Below are 12,750 nucleotides of genomic sequence, written 5' to 3'. Positions count from 1 at the left end.
TGGATTCTGCCACTGACTGAAAATAATGGGCCATTTAAACTCTATTTCTTACAGCAATACTTAACTTAGAGAGCTATTACCAGACTTAGGCTGTATCAGTTTTTGGACCTCTCTAAATAAAGCCTCAAAGAGCAGGGAGGATGATGCAGTGGAAAAGAAACACCAGATGGTCCCCTGGTTCCACAGACATTCCACTCACTGTTTCTGTATCAAAAGAAGATTCAAAATGAAGAATTAGGCTATCACCCCTCTATCAAGCCATTACAAAACTATTCAGTGAATTCTAAATGTATTTCAGCTCCATCCCTCGAGCAACTGAATTGCCAGAGACATGGAGAATGAATCAGCAACCACAGCTCAGGAACCCATCCCATGGAGTAGGAGATAGATAGATAGATAGATAGATAGATAGATAGATAGATAGATAGATAGATAGATTTAGATATATATTGCTCTAGGTTACTGGCAATTTTTTCCCGGGAGAAGAGACTCTTCCTCACTGACCTGCTTGTTGACCCGGACGACAGAGAGAAGGCAGGAGAGGCCGGTCTCTGGCCTTCCTCCGAGGAACAAGATTCCCTTCTCCTGCCCTCAGGCATTCCTGGCTGGGGAACCTGGGCCTTTCCGAGGGCTGTGCGATGCTCTTCCGTATGCTCTACCAAGAAGAAAGGCAGAGATTAGCAACAATGACTAAGTAAAATACTATTGTTTGAGTTTTTGCAGCCTAGAGACAGATTTTAAGAAAAAACACAAAGTTTTAAAGTATTTAAAAACCAACAGCACATTCCCACTTATTTGTCCCTGAACTCTCAGAGTTTCAAAGGTTTCATTTCTTCTCCTGCAGTGAAAAAACCCTCCATCCTCTAAGAACCAGAGACTGGTTGTTATGAGTTTCAAACACAAACAAGGAGAGGAATAAAGGGAAAGGATATTTGTCACATTTCATGAGATGTGACTTTATTTCAGAAATTAGCAAACACTCAATGAGCAGCTCCATTCTCTGCTTCCTGCCACCAATTCACTTCAGCCACTGCCGGAGACAGCTTGAGAGCTTTAAAGTTTTACAGATGGAGTTAATAGGTTTGTTTTCAATAAGAGAAGCATTGCTATTTATTTCCTTATGCATCTAAGAAAGACAATGTCAATCTAGATAACTGACATTTCCATTTTTTTAATGGCAAAAATCCTTTCTAGTCAACACGTATCAGACACAAGTTGTAAAACCGTTCCATTATTTTAGTGTCGAATGCTTTTATCTATAAAAAGATGAACTGTTCTCTGAAAAGATACCTTCTACCTCTCTAAAGAGAAAGCAAACACAGACTAGGAAGTACGGTATGTAAAGATAAACTGCTCCTATGCCATATCCACTGATATTTTCAAACAAGATATTTAACTAGAAAGTCGGACGGGACACTAGAACCCTACTGAGGGTAACAACCCTCCTCGTGGCCATGCCAAGAAGTGTTGTGGCCACCCCCATGAGCCACGCCATATCCCGCTCAAACCACTGACCCTTCCACCCCTGCAGAAACGAGCTTGACAGAAATGCCCAAACAGAACCGTAATTAGGGCACGGAAGAGCTATGCAATCTTCGAATTTGGTTACAGCTTGCCCTTTCTCTTCCGCTAAAGTGTATAATTAAATATCAGGAGCGTGTTTCTGCAGCAGATTGCAGTGAGTCAGCTGGCCAACTACTGACATGTAACTCTGAAATTAATAGGTTAAAAATAGCACAGGTCCTGTGCAATAACACAACCCAGAAGAGGTGTATCACAAACATTTATCACATTCTTATGATGCTTCCCCTTAGGCAAAGCAAAAACCTAAGTCATAAAGACCGGAAATAGAGCATTTTAAGTTTAAAGATGCAAAACAAGATGATGTAAATGATTAAAACATCACCAAAACCAGAGTGAGGTTTTCAGAGAGGTTTAAGTAACACCACACAACGCTACAGTAGAGGGCAATGGGAGATACAAAGGTGGTTTGTTATAGTTTTTTTTAAAAAAAAAACTCTGTACAATGCCATTACTTCCCTGAGAAGCTGAATAAAGCAGTAAGGAACGTGTACAAGCCTTTGCTCTTCTCAGCAGCTCTGCTTTCACTGGGCAGCTCCTCACACCACCGCTGGTCTTCCTCCTTCCCCCTACTATAATTTCAGTTTAATCAACAGGCGATTGCTGTTAACAAGGAACACTGAGGAAACAGGCTTTAGGTGTTTGTTCCTTCACCCATAAATCTTCTTCTTGTTTTTTTCAAATGGTTTAGCATCAGTCAATCAGGTGCAGACGTTTGATATTAAACTAGAAACTGGAATTTCAAAGATTATTGATCGCTGAGTGCACACAAAGCGTGATGGGCACGGTGCAGGCTGGGGAGAGCCAGAGGAGGTGGTACCCTGTCCCTCAGTCCCCACCAGCCAGGCTCAGACACCTGGGGGAAGTTATGTTCTACCCGAGCATTGTTTTAGAAAAACTTTATTTCGGGTTCCCAGAGCCTGCGGTTAGGGGCACAAAGCTCACACAGAGCCCCAGTAACTCCCAGTACCTGACCTCCCCAGTGAGCATTGCTGGAAATTAATATTTCTGTGAGCCCATTATCTAATAACCCATTGCTTCTGTCTCTGCTACAGAAGAGAAACATCGCTGTAAATTACATCAAACAAGAAAAACTTTATCCTTGAGATTCCCTAATTTTTACCCTTCACACGGAAAGGATTGTGCGCTGCACCAAGGTCTGCATGAAACAATAAGGATAAAATTCATACTATTATATTGGTATTTTCATTTATTTTTATTTTGGAGAGCTCTGCTCGAGGAGACAGCCAAAGATTAATTCCGTTCAGCTGAGGAGGAGCAGGGTTTTGTGAGAGCTGATACAAACTAAACTGCCCTATTTTCCCAAGGATACAGACAACAGCGCATCCAACTCTGGTCAATGGAATTCTCTCCAAAACTCAGTATATTGAATAGATTAAAACTCCACAAGTTACATTAGATTGAGGAATGCTCCTCTAAATCATACTCAAAGCTATCCGTACACTGCCAAAGCAGCCAGTAACACAGACCACACCAGGCTGCAGAGCCTGCGGGGCGAGCAGCACACGTGGGTACGTCTGGATAAAACCATCTGCTGGATGCTGTTCCCAGCTCATAAAGAACTGAGTAACTGCAGTTGTGCATTCCCCCTCTCACTGTGAGAAGTGTATAAACACAAAATGAAGTGAGTTAAAAAGAAAGGCAACGTACTGTAAAAACAGTCCTAAAGAAACCCAAGTATTTTATTGCTTCAACCTCAGGACAAATAAACACTTGTTCCAATCCACATGGAAGTTCTGCAGTTCCCAATCACCGACTCCCTGGCATATTTGTAACACAGAAAAGCTGAAACCCAGCAAACAATACCCCTGATCACCCTCATTTCAGCAACTTCAGCAGAGCTGGACTGGAACCTAAGGTCCCATTTCAACCAGCTCATTAAAATACACACCTCAATCAAGCACATCTCTACACAACCCCACTAAAATCAAACAAATCATGTATTTATTATGGGTTGTGCTTATGTATCACACTAAAATCAATGGCAGTCAATCTTTTTAGGGTCCGTTTGATTTTTATGCCTGTTTTCCCCATAAGGACTGTAGGAGAAGATCAATGGGAGGCAAGAACGTGTCTTTGGGAACCCCTCACTCCTTGGTGTGGATGAAGAGGGGCACAGCATTAAACCGTCACTCACCGGTGGCTACCAGCGATTCTTTGACAGTGTCATCTTCCTTGATTCGAGCACTGTCTGTTTTCCTCTTACCACTCTTCTTCCACCGATTATTTACTTGATCCACCAAAAACTGAAATTCGCTTCTGTGTTTGTTCCCTGCAATGTAAGAGTGTGTTACTGAGCACCACCACGGACTGAAGGTTTGCCATGGAAAGGGGAAAGGATGGGAACGGAAATAAACACAAAATGCTGAATTAAAAACACTTTTGTTACAGCAAGCGAAAACCAACTCATCCCTGCAACATATTCCATGTTCTATTAATGATCCAAACCCCTGTCTGTGCTTTTCCAGAGCTACCCAGTAGCCAGGAACACTCGCACAGATGATAACCTAACTTTGGCACAGAAGAACTGTGTTTGTTTCTCCTTTATATTGTCTGTATTTTTTCTTTCCTAAACTTGTTAAGCATTGCCATTACCACTGTGACAACATTTAATACCGTAGCCACGGCACCAGGCCTGTCAGAGCCCAGGGGGCACCCGGACAATGCTCCGGGTCATAGGCTTCAGCTCTCGGTACCCCTGCAAGGAGCTCGGTGAGAGACAGAGTGAAATCTCACACTACTCTGCAAATCGCTTTACATTGCGTTGGGTTTTTCCCCCGTTTCTGCAGTAAAGCAATGTCACAAGCCTTTGTGTCACACTTCTCACCCTGGTTTGATTCAGGTTCTCTAATTGCTCTCTGGCACACTCTCGGCACTTTCCGTCACTCGGTATGTTTTAAGCAATCCTCTGGTATTCAGTCAAAGCAATGCTGGTTTTTAATCTAGATACTTCAAATTCTTTACTCGGAGGCTGGGAAAATACCCGCTCTCCTCAGACAGACGATGGGATTACCTAACCCTCGCTGGGCACGACGGGAACACATTGTTTTCCCTACGGAACACACCAACTTCTGCTGAAACACAGAGCGGGGGCTGCCCGAAAGCCCATCAGCCCCACTCCCGGCTGGATGCGCTGCAGCCAGGGCAGCAAACGGGGATCTCCTCTGTTTGGAAGGACTGTCAGCAAAGCAGATCTGTGTGTGCAATACAAGAACGCACCTCGTATCACACACACCGCTGCACACACACAGTCTTTTTTTCTCCCTTTGCACCCACAGAACTGAATATTTGAAGTCGCTGCTCGGTAAGAGCCACACACGCTGCCCAGGCGACATGTGGGGCACAGACTGACATAAACCCCAGCCGAGGATGGGCAGAAAAGCACATGGGAACCCTCAGGACAAAAGAGAGCCGAGGGCTAGCAATGGGCAACTAGGCCACCTGGCCCCCAGCCCGCTGGCCCCAGCCCGGCCGGCAGCCCCTCGCCCCGGGGTGCACACACAGCAAGGTCTGACTGCTGACAGCAAAGCACACCTCCTGGTGATTTGGGTACTTCGGCATCAACTCCCAGCCCAACTGAAACAAAGGACTCCCTCATTCCTTTTCTGCTTTGTTCCTTTGCTTTTGTTGTCTTTTTTCCAACCAGTCTCTGAACCACCCTCTTTTTTCTCCGTGGGGTGAGGAGAGGGGAGAAGCAGGAACAGCCCACCATCCCCACGGCACTCCCCGGCTTCCCACCCACATCTCCCCATCACCCTGCGCTCTGCCTGCACCAGCAGCTCTCCATCTTCCCCCCTCCTGCTCCTCACACCCCCATCCCTCCTGGTCCGGGCTCCCCCACGAACAGCCCTGACCGCCTCCTGGACCACGACACCATCCCACAGCACCCCTTGGCCTCTGTGTCCTGCTGGGGGCTCCCGGTACCCGGGGACGGGGTGGTCCAGCGCCCCGAGGAGGGGACACCCCTGCAGGGGGCACGGTGCGTTTAAATCAAGGATCTACATCCCACTGCAGCGGCAGGAGGGGGAAAATCCAAGAGAAAAATCCTACCAAGTTCAGCCCCGCAGAAGGAGATGGATTTAAACCCGCTCCCTCTCCCCGCGCCGCTCAAACCGCCACAGAAGGTCAACAACTCCTTTAATAAAAAGAACGTTCTTGTCCCCGCCGCTGGTGTTTGCGCCGCCGCACACTCATTCCCTAACTCCTCTGGCGCTTCAGTTTTTCCAGTATTACTATTTTTTGTTGTTTTGTTTTATGGTGTCACTCCAAAGCTTTTCAAGTGAAAAAAAGACAGGTCCTGGCAGAGGCAGGCGCTACTCACACCCAGCGTAAATCACTGCGCTGAAACCACATACCACGCGCGTTCCATAAAACTCCAGGCATCGCAGTAATAAAACAACAACAGATATAATTACAAATATTTAAAACACAAAACGTAAATCACTGAGCCTCTGAATAATATTGCAAATTAAAAGATTTATAAAAAGAAACAGCGACAGAATAGATTTTGTTTTTGAAAAAATGTATTTCTTTTCCTGTAGATTTTTTTAACTCTTTAAATAAAGGCCTGGCCATGAAAAAAGCAGGACGATGCTGACACCGGGCTGCGGGTGTCACCGGGCTGCGGGTGTCACCGGGCTCCCGGGGAGCAGAAGGAGCCAGTGCAGGTGACTGTGTGTTTAATTGCAGCTCCCAGGCACAGGCTGTGGCAGCTGCTCCAGCAGAGCTCCCAGCCAGCACATCACCAGGTTCAGCCAGCCAAAATATTCATTGGGCTTTCAAAAACACTTCACACCAAAAGAAAGAAAAGAAAAAATACCAAGAGTGTAATTTTCAATTTACCAAGAGCATGGGGAATTGTAAAGATGGTAAGAACTGGAAAAAAAAAAAAAAAAAAAGGTTTTATCACAGCTGCTTTATCTTGCATTTCAACAGGGCTCTTGCGTAGCTCCAGTGTGTTGTGTGCTTCATATGAAATACAGAACAAAAAGTATATGGTCGGGTTTTTATTCAGAAATTATGTCACAGTTAATTAATTCATTAACTCAGCTATGAATTAGGGACCTAGGGGGCAAATGTTGTACATTAAAAGGAAAAAAAAAAAATCTCTCATTGTATAATAAAGCTTTTTGAAGTCCATCTGTGCTACAGTGAAAAGAAGGCATTTGATAAAAGTTCTTTTAATCTCTGTCCTCTAAATTTAATCTACAATTCTTTTTTTCATGCTCATGATTTTCCCTATCGCTTTTATGAGAAATAATTTGCTGACACAAGTTACCATTTACCTCTTTGCTCATCGCTTTTTATTAATTTTAAAACCGTATGTTCCCATTGAGATATCTTTTTATTGTCTTTTTTTTTTTTTTTTTTAATTTTTTACATTTTAAACGTTCAGTTTAGCTGCCTGAGGCTAATTTATTCACTTGGGGGGCTTGGAATTTTGAAACCATATCCTTTTAACAATATAAACTCAATGAAATACTTGGGTTTGGAAAATTAAGATGGCCCTTAACACCTTCCTGTTGTACACTGCGTACAGCAGACGCAGGACAGCAAAGGAAGGGCGGGCGGTGCGGGACGGGCTGGTGGGTTTTTTTAACAGGTACAGTCACACAGTGCGACTGTCTGCAGGACTGTGACACAAACGAACCGGGGACCCAGCTGCCCAGGGAATTTGGGTGAATCAGGGTGAATTTGGGCTCCTTCCTCAGATGCTGCTGCTCAACCTCCTGCCCTGAGCCAAATGCCAGCCCAGGCAGCGCTGGGGGGGGTCCCTCACACAGCCACTAAAGCCTCGGGTGGGGGGAAATAGCCAATTTGGGATTAATAGTTTTTAAAGTATTTTACTTCTTTTTTTCCCCTGCATTGTGTTGCTAGAGATTTCTGCATGGCAAGAGAGTAATTATTAACCAGTTGGTTGGAATTAGAGGAGAACGCTTCAGACCCAAAACCACAAGCAGTGCATGTACACTTAAAAAAAATACGTTCTCAGAAACAGCAACAAAAACTAAGGGAAAAATTTGCTAAAGATTTAGGCCCTTATTTAGCCTTCACAGAAACCCAACTAAAATCAACACGGCTAAATCTAGCTGCATTATGGAATAATTTATATGCTTGAAGGAAGGCAAGGAAAGACAGGAAATATGAGCGTTTTGCAGATTTAAATGCACCCTAAAGTATAATCAGAACAAGTCGTCCCTTCGTTGCTCTGCTCCGCTGGGGCTGAAGCAGTTCCACGTTCACGGACTCTCACGGCCACGTGTGAGCGTGCGAGCAGAGCACAGGTGAGGAGAAATGAGGGGGAACAACGGGAAAGAATTTGGGAATAATAAAACACCACTAGGGAGCACAAAGTAATGCTTTGTGTGTACAAACACACAAGAAGGGTCAGGAAATCATCTGTGAAACTCAGTTTACATTAGCTATTTCTCTGCTAAATGACCGCAACAGGACACAAGCCCCACTCTCACAAGAACGTCTGCTTCTAAACTGATCATAAAGATGTTTCCATGGAGAGAGAAAACACTGTTCTCAAGTTTAAGCACACAGTGAGGAGAAACACGGTTTAAGTGTGCTTTCCCAGGGAAAAGCAGGAATTGGTTCTCTGTCAGAAAAAAAAGCCAAGCAAACCAAAAAACACCCTCCCCCAATTCCCCCCCCAAAAAACCCACCACAAAATTGTATCATTGAGCTATAGCTCTCGTTGTGATACTTTTCTTATTTTTTGTCTCTTCTTTCCCTTAAATATTTATTCCAGTTACACTTCCCCCCAGAAAATGGAGCTATTCTGCCAGGGCAGAAGCAGGTTTAGCGCCCACCAGAGGCCCGGGTCTCCTGCACCAACAGAGGGGACTCGGTGGAAAAAATGAAACAAACAGCAACAACAAACCCAGAAAAAAACCCACCCAGTTTGCACCGAACCCCAGTTGCCTGCACAGGCTGGAGGGGGAGAGGTCACCCAAAGGAGCACAGTGTTCGTTTTAAAAGATCCCTTTGAACTCACAGGGCTGGACAGGAGGGGAAGCAGAAGAGGATGCAGGAGGAGGAGACAGGGCTGTGCGAGGGCTTGTGGAGAGGGGCAGGGAGGAAGGGAGCGAATGCGAGGAGCACTGTGAAACCCCAGAGGATTTGAGAATCGCTGTATACAAAGAAAATACGGAAAAAGCATTTTTGGCTCACTTAAAACATACTTTTTAGCAGTAAGGGTGACTTTGACAACTGTAGAAGTGCAAAAAACACACAGTTGAAGACACCTGCAGCCATAAAGTATTTTGGAAATGTCATATTAGATATAAACTACTGTGGCTATGTTGCTTGTTAGTTAATGTCACTCTGCACTGGACAGCAAAGCTAGAAAAAGAAGGTACAGAAAGAGTACATTTATACAACCTTGTCTGCTATGGGATGAGTTAGAGGACTTGGGAAGAGCAACCACCACCCAGACCCCAGGCGCATTTTAAATAAAGCCAGTGCCCGATCATTGAGAGCGTAGGGGAGGAGGGAATAGCCTGAGTAATGGGAAACCCAGTAGCTCTGTTACTTACGATAATCAGCGTGGATCTCATCTATTTCTTCCTCTGTCTGGTCCTTTGTGAAGGTCAAGCTCTACAGAAATCACACAAACGTTTATTTACAGAAACAAAGGGACGATAAAGCTGCATACTTTAAAACTGAGACTTAAAACTGGAAGAAGGACCAGATGTGTGTTTTTCCCCCACCAGCTCCTACCATCTCACCCGCCGACAGCAATATATACATTAAGTAGATATAGTGACATCGGCAGTGGTGGGTTGATGTTTGGACTCGATGATCTTAGAGGTCCCTTCTAGCCTGGATGATTCTGTGTCTCTATACATGTGCCTTGCTTTGCTTTCACAAGGTCAGCAGGGCTAAGCCAAGCCACCCCATGTAACACCCAGCATGTGTGGGCCATAAAATATTTCCTAATGCTGTGCAACAAACATGCTCCAAAAGTCACAAAAGTATCCTATGTCATGGGAAAGGAACAGGCGCTACTGCTGATACGGGAGCAAGGAATTTGCTAGCTAAATCCTAGAGAATTCTAGGAGGGAAAATATTCCCCACGCTGCTGTGGAGGGTCAAAATCCTCCAATATGACCAAGGGGAACATTTCTCAAGAATTTTTATTGCAATCAAAGAAAACATGCTCCTACTTAAATGGTTTGGGCATAGAAACATCAGCAGTCCAGGAAAAATGCCCCAGGGCAAAGGAGCGGTATGAGAAAATCGTGTTGATTATGAGATGGTATATGGAATTCCAACATGCAACCTGGGAATTCCCATCATAAAGCGACGGGCAAACACATCCAGTGCCCACTCTGCAGTTTCTCCCAGCCAGCCCCCTCTGGGAACAAAGATCATTAACTTACATTTTCACCGGTTTTGTTGATTTCAAGCTGAACCCGAATCTTCTCATTCTTTTCCAGCTCTTTAACAACCTCTGCAACTGTTTGAAAACACAAGGAAGGGATGTAACAGCACAGAATGAAACGACCAGGAATTTAAATCACAGGGAGACAAATCAGCATGAGCTCTCCATCAGCGAAAGCTCACACTCCCAGGCAAACCCAAATGCCGTGGCTTTACCCAGTGCCCGGGCTCGGGAGGTGGGGGCTTTGGCCAAGGTGCCCCCCAACGTGTGCCCGCAGCTGGTCCCAGCCACCTCCCGGGCCATTGCTCTTTATTCCCTTTGTATTAAATTCATGGGAAAATGTAGCCTTTTCCAACCATATTTGAACCTTTCTCTGCCACACTATAGTGTTTCTGTGGTGCACAGACATGTCTTTTGTAAAAAGAGTTTCCATTTTATAACGGGTCTTTAAATGGAAGATAAAAGGATGACATCTACCGTTTCTCTTATTTTTACCCCCAAGGACTGCCTTCCAAGGCAGCACAGAGCTGTCCACAGGCTTGTGGCCAAATCCCGTAGTCCAAAGATGAATTACAACCTACTCCAACGATTAAGTCAGACACCTCAGAAGCGTATAAACAGACATAACTGTGTTTGTTAACATTTAACTAAAACTACAGCTATGCAGGACCCCGCAGGGTTTATTTTGACACTTACTTTTACAAATCTGCTTCTACACTTAATCATTTTCACAGAGCTACTGGGTAGCTATGGGCATTTATCAAAACAAGCGCTTTCTCTAGACAGTACAGTAGCCAGAGAACCAAAGCTTATTAAGCTGTGAAGGAATAAAACCTGTTCAAAACTGGTTCAAGCCAAATGCAGGAATTTGGCACCTCTGCTTCCTCAGAAGCTGAGCTGTTCCGATGCTGTCGTGCCCTTAGGCTCACTGCTACCACCGAAACGCATGTCTGCATCTCAAGTGTGGGAGTTTAATAATTCATCCCTTACAAACAGGTACTGAGCCACAGCTCAGTAGAAGTTTAGCTAGTGCCCTAAATAAGGCAGACGTACATCCTAACACCCTCTGAAACTCCGCATTTGCCTGGCTCAGGTGAGGGCGCAGACACTTGGTGCTGCCCCATCATCAGCGGCACATGAAGAAGCACCCCAAGAGCCCAGAAAGCATTTATATTTATTTTCCAAAGTGCTTAGGCACAAACTAAGCAGAGACTTGGCACCTAAATCACTTGGGCACTTCACCTTCTGCTGGCGGGGCAGGGGGTGAGCGAGGGGCTGTGTGGTTCTAGCTGCTGGGGGAGTCAGACCACAACACCTTCCGAGTCGGGTTCTTAAAATGGTTAACGGAGCAAAATGAAAAAGCAAATAGCACTAGTTGCAAACTCGCTTTTCTCATACACTTGCTCCCACAATCCAAGCCCAGAGCTGGCAAGTGAAATCAAGATTTCAAAAAGCAGGAGCCTAACATTTGGCTGCTAAATTCATATTTATAGTCCACAGTGACAGACTTTATTTTTCAAAAAGCACCGCATCGTCTGGTGGTTCTGCCTGTTCAATAAAGGAGTTGAACACTGAAAACATACTTTATTTGTGAAATGCCACAGTAGAAGTTGTGGGTATTCAGCATTTCCAACAGTCTCATCACATATAAAGCCACACGTGCACAGAGTTAACGTATGAGCTTTTAATATTCACTGGAAATACATCCTCCCCTGTACTGTCAGATTTGTTAAGTGATAACTGACAAACTGGTTTTTACTGTGTTTAAATTTGGCAGCTTTCTCAAGGGGCACTTCTCCCGACAGCCCCGCTCGCAGTGAGACCAAGAATTTATCTGGTCCAAACAGCTTCTGAGCCCTTCAATACAGCCAAAACACTCAGAATTGTTAACAACTTCTGGAAGAAATGGCCGACTTGTACCTCAGGACTGAAGTCTCTGTAAAACATGAAATTAAAGAGCTCGAGCTGAGGAAGAGCATTTCTCACCTCTCTGCCCCCGAGGCAGCCCTGGCCTGGGCAGGACTGACCCCGCTGCAGCCCCAGCCCCAAACCAGCGCAGAGAACACAAAACCAGCTATACCAGTCTCCAGGACACTGACAGCTCTGCAGCTCCCAGGAGAGTAATAGCAGACATCATCCTGTTAGAAATTCCTTTAAAAGGACTGTTTGCCTTAAGCTTCTAAGCAAATAAAAAAATAATATCACTATAAATCTGGCGTCTCTCTCCCCAGCGCTCACGGTGTGTCGGTGCCGTTACTGGTACCACTGGCAGAACTGCATGGGGAGCTGACAAATGACACAGCTTTAAAGGAGAGGCACGTTTTCATCTTGTGTGAAATAGACTATAACAAGATGAGCTGGGACCGTTCTCCTTCCAACTCACACACGCTATTCAAAATCTGAAAAACAGCCCCTCTGCCTCCAAAACCCGACAGCACAAACCCCCTCCTCTGCTCGTGTCCTCCCCGCTCCAGCCCGGCGTTTCCAAGCCTGAGCACACACAAACAGGCTGCTCTTTAAAGGCAGCTAATGTTGCACTCACATCAGAGCCTAAAACACATCTTCCTTATCCCATACAGCTCTTTGATGCCATATCGAGTCTGAGTTTAATTGTATAAAATTGCCACCAAACACCTAAATTGATATAAACTCCAGCAAAACATTAACACTTTCTTATTATTCATTCTACCCTTACCTATCATCTCCAAAAAGAAATCTAATTTTGAAATTAAATCCAATAACAATATAAAAGTCTC

At 44.9% G+C, this 12,750-nt stretch overlaps 1 protein-coding gene across 1 annotated transcript in view; it reads right to left on the bottom strand.

Annotated features, from left to right (window-relative positions):
* RAD18 (RAD18 E3 ubiquitin protein ligase) overlaps window positions 1–12,750 on the bottom strand; it is a 47,086-nt gene that overhangs the window by 17,293 nt on the left and 17,043 nt on the right. The window contains exons 8-11 of the mRNA XM_074152407.1: window positions 9,993–10,069; window positions 9,147–9,207; window positions 3,740–3,874; window positions 505–655 (exon numbers count right to left, since the gene is read on the bottom strand). Coding sequence (XP_074008508.1) covers window positions 505–655; window positions 3,740–3,874; window positions 9,147–9,207; window positions 9,993–10,069 — 424 coding nt within the window. The remainder of the gene's footprint in view (window positions 1–504; window positions 656–3,739; window positions 3,875–9,146; window positions 9,208–9,992; window positions 10,070–12,750) is intronic.

This window comes from Numenius arquata, chromosome 8, assembly GCF_964106895.1.
Source record: "Numenius arquata chromosome 8, bNumArq3.hap1.1, whole genome shotgun sequence".
Taxonomy (NCBI): Eukaryota; Metazoa; Chordata; class Aves; order Charadriiformes; family Scolopacidae; genus Numenius; species Numenius arquata.
Note: the sequence above shows the minus strand (reverse complement) of the source record. Positions and strands in the feature narration are given on the sequence as shown.